The following is a 16,215-nucleotide window of genomic DNA, read 5'->3' as shown; positions in this document are numbered from 1 at the left end:
CCCAAAGGGGTCGCAACCCACAGGTTGAGAACCGCTGGTTTAGGGGGATTAAAAATTAGGGTAGTATGAAGGGAATGAGGGTGGGGATAGGGTTTGGATACAGTGAGAGTTGAGATAAGATGCCTGTGCCATAACTAGGAAAGCCCTTTGTCATCTGGAAGCTGTAGAATGGGAAGATAACATCTGACTAGCATTTTAGAAAGATAACTTGGTTCAGAAGGAGATATTAAAGAGGACAATTTGTGGAGGCAAGGAGACCAATGCGGAGGTAATTTCAGTAGTCTCGATAAGATTTTGATGACCTGAACTTCTTAGTCATCAAAATGAAAATGAAATGAGGATAAATTTAAGAAGTATTGGAAAGGTAGAATCAATAGTTCTTTGCCTCTCTAATTTTATATGGGGATTAAAGCAAACCCAGAAAGTTTTTAGAATGGTTTAACATATCTTAAGACTATTGAGAGATTTTTAATGAAACTATGTATTTTGGTTGTTTGAGTATTTTTGTTAAGGATTTTAAATTAAATGTTGATTAGATAAAGGAATATTTACAAATGATTACAAATATGTTTGAAACCTTTATTGTGTTTCTTTACCTTCGTCAGAGATAATCATCATCTCGAATTTTGTGCTTATTTCCTTTAGTTCTATCATATATCTTTAGAAAAAACAAATTATAACCATATATTTTTAGTGATTTGCTTTTTCTCTTGAGAGTAATGTTTTTGAGACACGTCTGTGTTGTTGCAGGTAGCTGTAATTCATTTTTCTGTATGAATAAGTCAGTTTATTTAACTTTTCTTTTTAATGGACATTGGAGTTAAGTTTCAGTGTTTTGTTTTTGTTTTTACTCTTACTAGTAGTCTACTGTGAATATTCTTACTCATGTCTCCTTAAGAACATACTCTGAGTAAAAATTTGGAATTTCTGACTCGCACACATTTTTAACTTTACTGGAAGTTGATAGTAGATTAGAAACTAGGTTTGTGTTAGTCTTCTGTGCCTACTGAGGTTTTCATAGGTAAAGCTTAACTTTCATCACTTTAGGCAAATGTCCTTGGCAAAAGTTGGTTTTAGTGTTCAACTCTCTACATTCACTTAGATTTTGGCCTCTGAAGGTATTTCACTGTCTTGTCAGTTTATTGGTATATTTAGAAAGAAGTTTTTCTTACTTGAGATTTTCAGTTGTTTTCAGCAAGGAGGGTTCACCATACTTAGAATTGGAAGTCCTCAATAGAAGAGAATGAACTGTTGTAAAATTGTAGTTCTTAAAAATAGTAACAATTTGTAATCTTCATGTCATTTCGTAGTATTTATAATGTACTTTCTTTTTTTACATTTCTTAAAAAACAAACAACAACTTCCATTAATCTCCTGGCATATGTGCTATTATTGTAATTCATTTTACTTCTACATATATTAAGAACCCAACAATACTGTTATTTATTATTTTTAATTGGGTTGTTTCCTCCTGAGTTTGAAAATTATATATATATGTATATATATATATACACACACACACACACACACATATATACACACACACACACACATACACATATACACACACACATATATATATATGTATGTGTGTGTGTGTATATATATATATGATACTATTCCTTTGTCAGATATGTGATTTGCAGATATTTTTGTTAATCTATAGCATGTCTTCTCATTGTAAGTTTTTTGCTGAAAAAAAGTTTTTAATTTTAATGAAGTCCAATTTATCAGATTTTTAAAAATAGATCATACTTTAGTTATATTTAGGCTGAGGTTTATTTTTTTGCAAGTAGTGTTCTAGTACCATTTGTTGAACAACTAGCCTTCCTCCATTGAATTGCTTTTGTACTTTTGTCAAATATTACTTCATATTTGTGTGGGTTTGTTCCTGGAATTTATTCTCTACTATTGATCTTGTATGTTTCTCCCTTCACTACACAGTCTTGAATACTGCAGTTTCGTACTAAGAAGTTCCTTTGCTATTCCATATACATTTTTAGAATCTGGTTTTCTTTGTTTACAAAAAGTTCAAAGTTTACAATATTTTGATAAGTATTGGGTTAAATCCATAGATCAATTTGAAAGAGAATTGACACACACTGTGTTGAGTCTCTCAATCCGCAGCCATATGTGTTCTTTGATCAGCATCCTTAGTTTTCAGCATAATTTACATGTTTTATTATAGTAAGTCTTCATTTAACATTGTTGATAGGTTCTGGCACTTTAAGTGAAACGACGTATAATAAAACCAGTTTGACCATAGGCTAATTGATATAAATAAGAATTAAGTTCCTATGGCATTTAACAATATTATAATGAAAGGATGTTTATTCAAGGATCTGCTGTATATTTATACTTAAGTACTTTAATTTTTTATTGTACATGATACTTTTTAAATTTTGGATTCCTTTGCATATTACTGGTATATAGAAATATGATCGATGTGTCTGTGTGCTCTGTGCATGAATGCATGTGCATGCTGACCTAGTATCCTGTGACTTCACTATATTCACATATTAGTTCTAGGAGCTATTTATCCTTTAGTTTTGTGTGTGTGTGTATATTTAAATTGAGTTCAGAGCGGAAGTGCGGAGAGAGAGAGAGAGAGAGAGAGAGAGCGCGCGCGAAGCATCAATGATGAGAGAGAATCATTGATCAGCTGCCTCCTGCACACCCCAGGCATGTGCCCTGACCCAGAATCGAACCTTGATTTCCTGGTTCATAGGTTGACACTCAACCACTGAGCCACGCTGGCCGGGCTCCTTTATTTTTTATTTGTTTTAGATTGATACAAGCAACAACATAAATACAAACAGGTCTTTTGTTCCAAATCTTGTCTCTTTCCCCTACACCAAGGTTCTGTGCTACCATTTAAAAACATTTAGTACTTATAGTAAGTGTATGTCTGGAAATAACTGATTGCTTATTGCTTTCTTCCTTACTAACTTGAATAAAAATAGAAATTCCTCTTGTATCATACTAACAGTTTTAATTTGTAGAACTGTGTGGTAAACTTTTGTTAGATGCTAACATAACATTTTATTACAAGAGCATATATACACATATACACAGATCCTATATAATAAAAGGCTAATATGCAAATTATCCCCTCGACCGGGAGTTTGACCAGGGGGTGGGGCCAGCCGGCCAACCGCCCGCAACCCCTCTCCCTGGCCGGCCCTGCCCTTGATTGGCCTCCCTATCCTGATTGAGGGCGGGGCTGGCCAGATTCCACTTGTGCACGAATTCGTGCACCAGGCCTCTAGTCTCTATATATAAAAGCGTAAGTGACCGAAGGACCGGTCGACCAGTTGCTATGATGCGCACTGACCACCAGGGATCAGATGCTCAATGCAGGAGCTGCCCCCTGGTGGTCAGTGCACTCCCACAGCAGGAGCACCACTCAGCTGACCTACAGGCGCCAGATGCCAGGCTCATGGCTGGCAAGCGCAGCTGCAGTGGTGGCTTGAGCCTCTCCCGCGGACACTTTACCTGTGTTTCCCTCCGCCATCTGGACGGGGATCGGGACCAGCATCCAGACTGACTGGGCATGAGCTGGCCGCTGCATGAGGAGCAAGGCTGCGATGACAAGTGGCAGCTGTGCGGTCATGGGTACGCCGGTATTGCCCTAGGATGGGCACATGGAGACCGCTGCGGTGTGGCAGCGAGCCTACTGAGCAGCGGTAGCAGGCGCAGTGTGGCCAGGATGAGTGGGAGCGGTATGGTGCCTGGCCTGGGCCTGGGCTCAGGCTCCTCCCCGCCTGCCTGCCACTTCGTGCACTACTTCGTGCACTACTTTGTGCTGTGTGGGATCGATGAGCTGGTGGGTAAGGCCGGGCTGCGGCGGTGCAGAGGTCCACTGATCTCCACAGGCCAGGCCGCGGGACCTCACTGGTGCATGAATCTGTGCACTGCGCCTTTAGTATATAAATAAATGGGATAAAGTAGAATAGAAAATGTTAGAAAAAAGGCCTCAAATTTAGAGAAGTGTTTTTAAATCATTTTTCTTTTTCATCAACTTTTCATCTCCCCTTTATCACTATTTGTTAGTTTCACTCCCTTCCCCCTCCCCACAGGCTACCTAATCTTTTTTTTACCTTTTAGTTATTTCAGGTACCTTTGGAAGAAGAAGGACAACGTGGTGGGCCTATCCTTGCACCAGAAGAGATTAAGACTATTTTTGGTAGTATCCCAGATATTTTTGATGTGCACACTAAGATAAAGGTAAATTTGTATATGTTAGGCTCATAGTAATTCTTTTTTATGTATATATTTATTATGTATATTATGATTTTTCAGATACTTCTGATGAGCTAAATAAATTTTGTGTCTAAAACTTTTCATTTATTCCTTCGGATGATTTGTTCTTTGCTGTAATGCATTGTTAATGTTTGTTGTTTGCTTGTGTTATTTTTTTTTAAATTTGAATTAATCCTGAAAATAAGGAATTAAGGCCTCACAAAGTCTTCTATAGAGAAATGTAGTTGCTAGTGTTATTTTCTACTATTGTTCCTTTGTTCTATGTTTTTGTTTTGCTTCAGTTTGTTTGTGAAACTGTGAAACTGTAAGGGACTTCGAGTTTATTTCATTCAATTCTCTATAGTTAGATAAATGCTAAAATCATATAAGACAATCCTATTTTCTTTTTAATGATTTTTTATTTTAAGTGAAGGATCCATGATTTCCAGGTATCAATCAATCATAGTAAAGTAAATTTGGGGAGGATTAGCTGAGCTCTTAAAAGTAGTTTAGGTTTATTTCTTTTTATTTTTTCTGTGTTGTTCTTGAATTAAATTTATCAGTTTTCTCAAAATTACCCATATTAGTGTTTATCCCATCTTCCAGGAAAAAGATTAATCTGAATTATAAAATGTTTCAAGCAAATATATTAACTTACTTTTGATATTACTGTACATTACAAATACAAGTATAAAAGATCTATAAGTTAATAAAAATGCAATTTATCAAATACTTATATTTTATATTTTATCAAAATCCTTGGATATTTCAGTTATTTCTAGATATAAAGGGGACAGACACACTGTGTAAAGTACCTTCAAAATGACTATCTTTTTTTTTTTAAATGACTATCTTGAAAATGTTAAAAGATATTTAAGAGATTGTCCAGTATAATTTTAAATGTCTTAATTTGTGTTTTTTTTCAGGATGATCTTGAAGACCTTATTGTTAATTGGGATGAAAGCAAAAGCATTGGTGACATCTTTCTTAAATATGTAAGTATTTTATTTCTTTTTAAAATTTCCAGATTAAATATCATAAAGGATTGGCAGGAAATGAAAGTTACATGCTTAAATGTGAAAGCTTTTAAAATTTTGACATCATTGTGTTTGTTAAATATAAAACTTAACATTATCAATAGGTCAAGGTCATCATTAGGAACACTGTTGTACTGTGCTATAATTATTTTATTATATGTCAAGTTATTTGCCTTTCACAAATGGCCATAGATTAATGATTTTTCTGTAATTTTCTTTAACTGAGTTTTCATTTTTTTTTTTCCTTAGTTGATATTACTTCTTGCTGTCATTTTGTCTGCTCTGCATAAAAGCTTCTAATAGACTACTTCTCTGTTTTCTGAGGCCTTCTAACTTCCATTCTTACCATGTAGCTGCTCAGATTTTGTTGTTGTTGTTGCTTGAGAATTCAAAATATGCAAATTATTCTCACATCCCTTTTGATACCTTTTAGTCTCCTCAATTAGCCAAGACATTTTTCCTTTTCTTGTTTGCATTTTTGGCTAATAGTTAATCTTTTAATGGTGGTTTGGATCCTTCAATAAGTAATAGCATGTTCTTAGGTTCTGCATTGATCTATTCTAATTACTATATTCTGAACTTACAGACTTTTTTTATTATATAAGTTTCAGTTCTACAACATAATTTAGCATCTGTATACACTTACAAAGTGATGACCAAAAGTCTAGTTATTATCCATCACCATGAGATTGACCCCTTCCCCCTTTTTTACTCACCCCGAACTCCCATCCACTTTGATAACTACTGATCTCTTCCCTGTATGTATGATTTTGTTTTGTTTGTTTGTTTCTCTCTTTTTTAAAAAAGAGTAAACATATGAGTGAAATCATATGTTATTTGTCTTTATCTTTCTGACTTATTTCACTTAGCATTGTACCCTCAAGTTTCATCTATGTTATTACAAATGGTAAGATTTCATTTTTAATGGCTGAATAATATTCCACTATATATAAAGGGTGTCTCACACTTTAACAGCTGATAGCTCAATTTTGAAAATGAAATGTATTTTAATAAACACTGCCTTTATAATTATTCAAAGTGTGTTTATACATTTTTTTGGGAATACACACACACACACACATCTTCTTTATCTATTCATCCATTGATAGACACAGGTTGTTTCCACATCTTCATTATTGTAAATAATGCTGCAATGGACATAGGGGTGTGTATATCTTTTTGAATTAGTGTTTTCAAATTCTTTGGTTAAATACCCAGAAGTGGAATTGCTGGATCATATGGTAGTTCTATTCTTAATTTTTTGAGAAATCTTCATACTGGGTTTTATAGCGGCTGTACCACTTAATCCCACAGATAGTGTACAGAGTTCCCTTTTCTTCACATCCTCTCCAACACTTGTTATTTCTTATCTTTTTGATAATATTCTAACAGATGTGAGGTGATCTTTCACTGTAGCTTTGGCTTGCGCCTTCATAATATTTAGTGATGTTAAACATCTTTCCATGTACCTGTTGGCATTTGTATGTTTTCTTTGGGAAAAATGTGTATTCAGATCCTCCTGTGGCCCCCCTCTCCCTTTTTTTAAATCAGGTTGGTTTTTTTTTATGTTGAGTTGTATGTCTTTTTATGTGTTTTGGATATTAATAACTTATTGGATATATGATTGGCAAATATCTTCCATTCAGTAAGTTGCCTTTTCATTTTGATGATGGTTTCCTTCACTGTGCAGAAGCCTTTTAGTTTGATATAGTCCTATTTGTTTATTTTTGCTTTTGTTTCCCTTGCCTTTGGAGTCAGATCCTCAAAAACATTGCCAAGACCCCTGTCAAGGAATTTAACCTCCTATGTTTTCTTCTAGGAATTTTGTAGTTGCAGGTCTTAGATTTTTAATGGATTTTTGTGTATGGTGTAAGAAAGTGGTCTAGTTTCATTCTTTTGCCATGTGGCTGTCAAGTTTTCCCAGCACCATTTATTGTAGAGACTCCTTTCTCCATTATGTTCTTGGCTCCTTTGTCATGAATTAAATTTATAGATTTTAAACTTGTTAGGTTTATATCAGTACAAGTTTTAATATACTTTTGTTTCTTACGGTGTTTACTTTTCAGGCTGTGCGTACCAATTGATGCATTTTGTTTAGCAGTTAACTCACTTATAAATTTTTGTATTTAACATGAGAAGAAACTTAAACACTTGCACTCTGTCAGATGTGACTATTGATCATTCAGCTTCAAGTTTTATTGTCTAAGGATGAAAGGTGTTACAAATTAATGTTTGTTTTTTCTTTTTTCTAGTCAAAAGATTTGGTAAAAACCTACCCTCCCTTTGTTAATTTCTTTGAAATGAGCAAGGAAACAATTATTAAATGTGAAAAACAGAAACCAAGATTTCATGCTTTTCTGAAGGTAATATAGTCTTTAAAATAAAAATCTGAGAATAATTTCTGAAGGAATTCATTAAAATTATGCTTTTAGTAAAAATGAATTTATGTAAGAACACCTTAATGTTACCTGTTAACTTTAGCTATACCTTCTGATAGTAGCAATGATGTTTAGCTTCTGAAGATTTGATATACTAGGTAGCAGGGTCTAAGAAGCAGCTAAGTGAATGAGAATGTTGTTTATGATGTTTTTTTTAAAGTTATGCATGTTTTAGTTCTCAAACACCTAAAATATTTCTAGGGGAATTCTGTCTTGCCTTTAATGATTCTCCTCCACCCCCCTCTTACCAATGCCTTATTTTGTTTATCCAGTCAACATAATATTTTAAAAGTTTTTTTCTTATGAGTCATGTAGATTTAAGACTTGTTTAAGAAGGAATATATGGTAGTGTGTAGAGTAACTCACTTTCTGGTTAAGATGTTAATTAACCCTTGGCTGGCCAGGAGGTCATTTCAACCACAGTAATCTGCCAGAGAACATTGCTACCCCAGCTTTCCTGTTAGTCATCAGGGCACGAATAAATGTAGGGTGTCTAATGTTTGGGAAAACCATTTTTAAAAATTGTTGAATAAATTCTTTTCAGATCAACCAAGCTAAACCAGAATGTGGACGGCAAAGCCTTGTTGAACTTCTCATCCGACCAGTACAGAGGTTACCTAGTGTTGCATTACTTTTAAATGGTACTTGTCTGATCGTTTTTTAGACCATTTGGATGTTTTTATAGAATTGTTTTGTTCTAAAAAATTTGAAAATTCTTTCTGTTTTAAAATTTTCTTAGATCTTAGCATTAAAGTTTATATCTTTTACATACAAAATATCTTTATTGATAATCTTAGTCACTGGTGCTACAAAAATTCAGTCTGGTCTAGAATGCTTTATTTGTTCTGATATCAATTATATTGACCAGTATTGTACTTTTTATCTTTCTACTAAAAGTCTCCTTAAATTTCTTGGTGTGTCACTAATGCAAAATCAGTTTACATTCATGTAAACACACCATTCACCCACAAAAATCCCAAGACAAGAGATGATTCCTATGTTTTTATTTGGTTCTTTTCTGAGTCTTAGTAAAATTTTACATATTTGGTCTTATGCTCAATTTTTTGTTAGATTGTGTAGAACACTTGAAACATTCATTTATTTTAGAAAGTAAACTATGGATAAGGAAGAGAGTTTTATAGTGGAGAGTTAATTTTTTGAATAAATTTTGCTTGCAGTAAAAGACAAGCATATGTATATGCCTTTACATTTAGCTTACTCTAAAGTAGTGAATATTTTTAGGACAAGTGTCATTTTTTTAAAAAATATATTTTATTGATTTTTTACAGAGAGGAAGGGAGAGGGATAGAGAGTTAGAAACATCGACCAGCTGCCTCCTGCACACCCCCTACTGGGAATGTGCCCGCAACCAAGTACATGCCCTTGACCAGAATCGAACCTGGGACCCTTCAGTCCACAGGCCGACGTTCTATCCACTGAGCCAAACCGGTTTGGGCCAAATGTCATTTTTTATATTTTAAAAATTTAAGTATGAAAACTAAATTAGTAATAGGAATAAGTCTGTAAAAAAGCATTTTGATCCTCAAACTTTAACTACAGTGGTATGTGTAGCTGACAAGGAAGCTGATTTTTTGACTATTTAATCTATTTTTTTCTTTAAAATATTTTGGTTAACATGAATTATAGTAGTAACTAAAAAAAATTGTTAATTTTTGTTCTCTTCACGTTTAACTAATGTAGTTTAGAATTACTAGCATATAAAATTATTTCCTAGTCTTTAAAAGCTGTCCTATTTTATAGATTATAAAGAAAATATATGTGCAAAGCAGTGTATTTTTTTTTTTGCTTATCTTCATTATTGTTTCATTAGTACTTATAGAAATCCATCAAATGAACTTGATTTCAATAAGTAAATAAGTAAGGAAGTCAGTAAATAAATAAAATGAACATGATTTCTAAGATTTTCTTCTATCAATCCATTTAAAAGATGGGTGTGATACTAGGGAATCATTAGGTGAATATAGCATAGGGAACATTATGAGCAACCTGGGTAGGAACAATCAAGGCTTAGGCATCTCATGAACCCGTAAATTAAATGAAACCTGCTCTAAGGACACCAAAGGCTCTCTATGATGGACTCATGGGCCCCAGTGTGAAATACAGCTATATAATGATTTCTCAGCCTATTGAGGACCAGGTGTTTTCATTCATGGAGGTGTTTTCATTCATGGAGGGAGGAATCTAGCACTTCTCAAACTTTACTAGAAGGAAATTGAGATAGCTGTGAAATAATGGGTCACATATTATTCTGCAAGTTTAGTAAATAAGAAACAAATGTGGGAACCTTAACAAATGTGTAGGAAGAGAGCTCTTAAGTGAATGCTACATATATAAAAGGAAAGGTTGGATATTGTCTTTAAAAATATCAGTCTCTGTCTATTAAGATGGATGGTGTTTTTTAATTAAGTCTTAGATGGAAAACCATTGAATTTTTGTTAATCATGGAAAAAACATTTTATTATTACAGATCTTAAGAAACATACAGCTGAAGAAAATCCTGACAAAAGCACTCTAGAAAAAGCTATTGGATCACTAAAGGAAGTAATGACGTAAGTGCATTATTTCAATTTTTTTTTATTGTTCCTTGGATTTAGAATGGAATTGATAGAACAATTAGAATCATAAATGGAGAAAAATATCAACAAATATTTCTAAAATATTTGTTGTTATTTTTCTAACAGTGTAGTTACACATTAAAATGATGAGGAAGTATTATAAGAATACATTAATCAAAAACATTTCTTAGGGTATTAAACTATTATGTACAGAGAGTAACAATGGTTTACAAATTTGAAAATGTTATAATTTACTAATAGCCATTTTCTTCATATACCTCTAATCATAACTTGTTTTTGTCTTCGTATTCATATTCATATAAATTGCCCAAATGTAACATGGTGAAATAAAAAAGAAAAGATTTATAATACTTTTTTCACTTTACATTTGGCTTTTGGCTTCTTACCTTGAATTTTAAGGAATTAAATTATTGGGATTGTTTGGAGATGTATGAAAAGTATAAACTCAATGAAATTGCCTTGGGCCTTGATTGTTAAACTTGTAGACATAGTTCTGATCAGAAATGATCTTTCCTGACTATTATGATCAGAACTGAAAACTATGTTGGTATTCCTTTGACTCATGGAGGGTGAGGGCACTTCAGCTCTTTGGACTTTACATATCATCATATTTAATAGATACAATTAAAATATTTCTGAGATTTCCTGAGGTGCTTCAATCTGAAATAGTTTCTTAAAATACTTGAAAATGCCCTGGCCAGTATTGCTCAGTTGGTTAAGTGTCATCCCATGCGTTGAGAGGTTGCTGGTTCGATTCCCAGTCAAGGCACTTGCCTGGGTTGTGGGCTTGATCCTCAGAAGGGGGTATGCAGGAACCAGCTGATGTTTCTCTCTCTGTCTCTCTAAAAAAAAAATAAATAAAAACAACAATAAGAAACAACCATATTTAAAAGAAAAAAAAAAAAACTTGCAAAGGCATGCTTAGCAAGGAACTTTACTAGCTGTAAGAGTGAGAGCCCAGCGGTAAAATAATGCTCAAATTAAGAGTTTCTGTTGCTATGGAGTTTTAGGCATGTTTTGTTTTTTGCTTACATTCATATTTTATATGTTTATCAGCCAAGATAATAGTTTTTTTAAGCACTTCATGGTTAACAAACTCTGTCATTACTTACCTTGATTCTTTCAACAACTCTTTGAAGTAGGCAGTCAGTGTTAAAACATATTTTCACAAAAGAGAAAAGCTGAGAGCTTGTTACTTGGCCTATTTGCCTGTTTAGTGATGATAGCATATGCTATTTATTATTTATATGTAATATATTTTGGTAAACAAAGATTATAAAGTAACCTAACTAGGGAGTAGACTTGTCATTTGACCTGTTGCCTCCTTTGGGCTAGTGTCAAGTGGGCTGCTTTAGGAATAATGAGCCAAATTGACTGGTGATTAAAGATTTCTTTCTTTTTCAACATTTTATTTAAGCTTCCTCAGAATTTAAAAATCTTTCTAATATATCACTACCCTAAATGGCTTGCTCATAGTAGATTTTAAATAGATGTTCAACTAAGGAAGCTGCGATTTTAGTGTTGAGTTGTGATGCTGGTTTGTAAGCCTTATAGAATTTAACCACCCTTGAATTCTTAGGATTCTTGAACATTTAGCATAGGGATTAAATGCTTACTAGTATTGTGGTTGATTGAAACAACTATAATCTGTAAGGTAAAGGAAATAATGAGACAGCACCAATTAACTAGTCCTTGCCATTTAAGCAAAAGAAAAAAAACCCTCTAAAATTGGATTCTAACACCATTAATTACACATACTTATCTTATAAACATTAATTTGTTATAGATCTATGTTTTAGTAGTTTTTAGTACGTTTTTCTTAGCAAATTATACATGTTTAATATAAAGTTTTTTTAATTTTGGTATATATATACTCCCATAAAACCATCACCACTATCAAGTTAAGGAACATTTCTGCTACCTCCAAGTTTATTCATAGTCTGTGGTAGTAATCCCTTTTCCTCCCTCTCTGGCCCATCCTGAGGCAACAACTACTCTTCTTTTTATCAGTATAATTTGCATTTTCTTAGAATCAAATTGCATATTATATTTTTGTCAGGCTTTTTTTTACTCAGCATAATTATTTTTAGATTAGTCCTTATTGTTGCTTATATCAATAGTTCATTCCCTTTTATTGTTTTCTGTTGAATGGGTATACCACATTTATCAATTCATGTGTTGGTGGATATTTTGATTGTTTTCAGTGTCTGTCTATAACAGCTGCTATGAACATCTGTGAATAAATTCTTATATGGACATATACTTTCATTTTTTCTGGATAAAAATTACCTAGTAGGAATGGCTATGTCATAAAAGTTTTAAAAAATTCACCCAACTGTATCCAAAGTGGTTGTATTATTTTGCATTCCCATCAACAGTATATGTTGAACACCAGTGGCTCTATGTTTTTACCAACGCTCAGTATGAGTAGTCATTTTATTTTGTGAAATTCCAATAGATGTGTAGTGAAATATCTTATTGTAGGTTCGACTTGCTTTTTCCCTAATACCAAATGGTGGTAGCATTTTTGCATGTGCTTATTTGCCGTTCATATTATCTTCTTTGTGATATGTATGTTCAAATCTTTTGTCTACTTTTTTTAAAATTTGAATTTTCTTATTTTGAGTTTTTTAAAAAAATATATATTTTTATCGATTTCAGAGAGGAAGGGAGAGGGAGAGAGAGATAGAAACATTAATGATGAGAGAGAATCATTGATCGGCTGCCTTCTGCACTCCCCACACGGGGTTCTAGCCTGCAACCTTGGGCATGTTCCCTGACTGGGAATCGAACTGTGACCTCCTCGTTCATAGGTTGATGCACAACCACTGAGCCACTCTGGTTGGGTCATTGTTGTTGTTTTTTTTAACCAGGGACCAACTAAGTTCCACTAAGCTTTTAAAGTTTTAAAAATAACCGTATTAATCTTTCAGGCATATTAATGAGGATAAGAGAAAAACCGAAGCGCAAAAGCAGATTTTTGATGTTGTTTATGAAGTAGATGGATGCCCAGTAAGTATCCATCTTTGATAATTGTAAATTTATTTTCTCTTTCTTGTTATTTTAGATTCTACAATTTTTAATATAAAGAGAGTCTTGGCACCACTTTCTTTTAAATTATAACTTAAAAAAAATTCTTTGCTCCCAAATGATCTATTAATATATTCAATCTACACAGGCTAATCTTTTATCTTCTCACCGAAGCTTAATCCAACGAGTTGAAACAATTTCTCTAGGTGAGCACCCTTGTGACAGAGGAGAACAAGTAACCCTCTTTCTCTTCAATGACTGCCTGGAGGTAAAGTTGTACTTAATATAATATAATACTGCTGATTTATATGACTTCCTTGAATGTTAAAAACCAAGCTTTGATTAAAGTATTATAGGTAAGTTTAAAGTAGCTAAACTTAAATAATCACACTTTTTTAATTGAGACCAATTGTTGATTTAATACTATTTATTAATGGAATGCTTTTAGAAGAAGACCTAATATTAAGAAGTATGATAAATTTTCATGACTTCAAATTTAAGTCAGAATGAAAATTTAGTTTATTTCCATGCAAATAAATGCTTAAGTCAAAAGAATTTTAGGAACTTCTTATTTCCATGTATATTTATAAGAGATGTATGACATAGCTATGACTTTACTTTGAAATTTAAGTAAAGAAATCAGTATTTTGTTGAAAAGAGATAAATTGTGTAATATCATGAATTATGATTTCCTGATTCTTCCTTAAGTCATCAGGATTAAATGAGTGGTCAGTATATCAGATGGTGTGCATTGATTCTAAAGTTTAATTTTCTCATCTAAGTTAATTTTTCCTCCCACGTTATTCCTACAGACAAACTGAATTATATTTTTGTGCTTTTCCTTTTTTTTTTTTTTTAACATGTTTTTATTGATTTCAGAGAGGAAGGGAGAGGGAGAGAGAGATAGAAACATCAATCATGAGAGTGAATCATTGCATGCCCCCTGCATGCCCCCTACTGGGGGTTGAGCCCACAACCCCAGCATGTGCCCTTGACTGGAATTGAACCCAGGACCCTTCAGTCTGCAGGCTGACGCTCTAGCCACTGAGCCAAAACAGCTAGGGCTGCTTTTTCAACTCTTTTCTTTCATTCTGTTAATAGTGTACTTTCAAACATTAAAATAGCCTAATGTGGAACATAAAGGAGTGTATTTTCCTTCATCTCAGGAGATAAAGCTATTCATTTTGATAAAATAGATATTAATTCAGATTCACCAGAAGACTAATTTGACATTTCTGTTATTTGGTATCTACCTGTTGCTTTCATGAAAGTAATTTGATGGGTTTCCTTAAAAAAAAAAAGAAGAAGAAGAAGAAATCTATACCTCTTTCTTTTTTCCTTTTCTACATGTCTTCTAGAGTTGTGCTGTTGTTTCATGTATATTATTATAAAACACAGGGGACTCTTAGAGAATAAGTCATACCCAGTCACCAAAAGTTCACTGTGTTAAACGCAGAGTTTTGTTGTTGTGAGATTAGTGAAAAATAATATTTTCATTTTTTCAGGAATGTTAGAAAATACATAAATAACGACACTGAAAATACTATACATAATTGACCATACCCAGAACTGAGAAAGTTATAATAAAAATTCATGAGGCAGATAAATCATATTTTACCTGAGTAGGCATTATCATGGAGTTTTACTGTCTGTCCATAGTTGCTCAGTTCTTCTTTGTTAGGTACTATTAAGGTTTTTTTAGGATTTTCCTGTTGAAGTCCTTGGTCTACTGGCTCCATTCATCTAATTGGTTAGGTTATCTTTACTTCCCAGCTAATCCATTCTGGGTTTTAATCCTTTAATCCTGAGAGAGTTGTAGTTAACTTTAATTTTTTTAATTTTACATCCCCTTCAAATTCCTTGAAGTATTCTATAACTGGCTCATTGACTCCCCTTCCACTTTAATTCTTGCCATTTGTCATTCCCTGTAGCTTCCAGTCAGTTATGTAATACCCTGGCCTCTCATTTCATTCACCAGTGACTTTTTGTTCTATTCTCTCTTAGTTTTCCTGTCTCAGAATCATAGTAATTGAAACAATACTATTTCTAACATTAAATTTGGACTTAAAGATTTATAATCCTAAACTCTCATTCTTTAGCTTGTTTGTCTGAAAAAAAACAAACAGTCCTGGCCAAATAGCTCTGTGGTTAAATTGTCCCAATATGCCAAGGTTATGGTTTGACATCCCCTACCCCCCGTCAGGACACATACAAGAATCAACCAATGAATGAATGAATAACTGAAACAACAAATCAATGTTTCCCTCTCTCCCTCCCTCCTCTCTCTGCCTTCTTCCCCGCCCCCTCTAAAATTAATAAATTGGAAAACAAAAATCACAAATAACCAAACCTCTTAGCAAATTTGGAATGAAGAGTAAGATGAAAGTTAGAAACAATTAAAATGGATAAAATCTATATTGACTTCTTTTAAATATGGCAGGTGATGTTTTACTGAAGTTAAACTAATTTAGTATTTAAGAATATACTTTTCTTTTTATATTTTATTTGTTTTGAGTTTTTTACCTTGATGTACTAGCATGTGTGTCTTTAATATTAATATTAATACTAGGTAGTTTGGCTCAGTGGATAGAGCGTGGACCCTTATCTGAAGGGTCCTGGGTTCGATTCCTGTCAAGGGTACATACCTCGGCTGCAGGCTCGATCCCCTCAGTTGGGGCGTATATGGGAGGCAACCAATTGATGTGTATCGATGTTTCTCTCTCTCTGTCTCTCCCCCTCCCTTCCACTCTCTCTAAAAATCAATGGAAAAATATCCTCCAGTGATGATCAACAACAACAAAAAGTATTAACACTTGTCATTGCTTTTCCTTTTTAAAAAAATCTTAAAATTGTATTTATTCTGCTTAACCA

At 33.4% G+C, this 16,215-nt stretch overlaps 1 protein-coding gene across 9 annotated transcripts in view; it reads left to right on the top strand.

Annotated features, from left to right (window-relative positions):
- ECT2 (epithelial cell transforming 2) overlaps nt 1-16,215 on the top strand; it is a 58,637-nt gene that overhangs the window by 24,209 nt on the left and 18,213 nt on the right. For all 9 annotated transcript variants that reach the window (XM_036350741.1, XM_036350740.1, XM_036350742.1 and 6 more), the window contains 7 exons: nt 4,108-4,227; nt 5,169-5,237; nt 7,532-7,642; nt 8,262-8,358; nt 10,206-10,287; nt 13,248-13,326; nt 13,493-13,612. In XM_036350741.1, coding sequence (XP_036206634.1) covers nt 4,108-4,227; nt 5,169-5,237; nt 7,532-7,642; nt 8,262-8,358; nt 10,206-10,287; nt 13,248-13,326; nt 13,493-13,612 — 678 coding nt within the window. The remainder of the gene's footprint in view (nt 1-4,107; nt 4,228-5,168; nt 5,238-7,531; nt 7,643-8,261; nt 8,359-10,205; nt 10,288-13,247; nt 13,327-13,492; nt 13,613-16,215) is intronic.

This window comes from Myotis myotis, unplaced genomic scaffold, assembly GCF_014108235.1.
Source record: "Myotis myotis isolate mMyoMyo1 unplaced genomic scaffold, mMyoMyo1.p scaffold_m19_p_2, whole genome shotgun sequence".
In the NCBI taxonomy this organism is placed as follows: domain Eukaryota; kingdom Metazoa; phylum Chordata; class Mammalia; order Chiroptera; family Vespertilionidae; genus Myotis; species Myotis myotis.
Note: the sequence above shows the minus strand (reverse complement) of the source record. Positions and strands in the feature narration are given on the sequence as shown.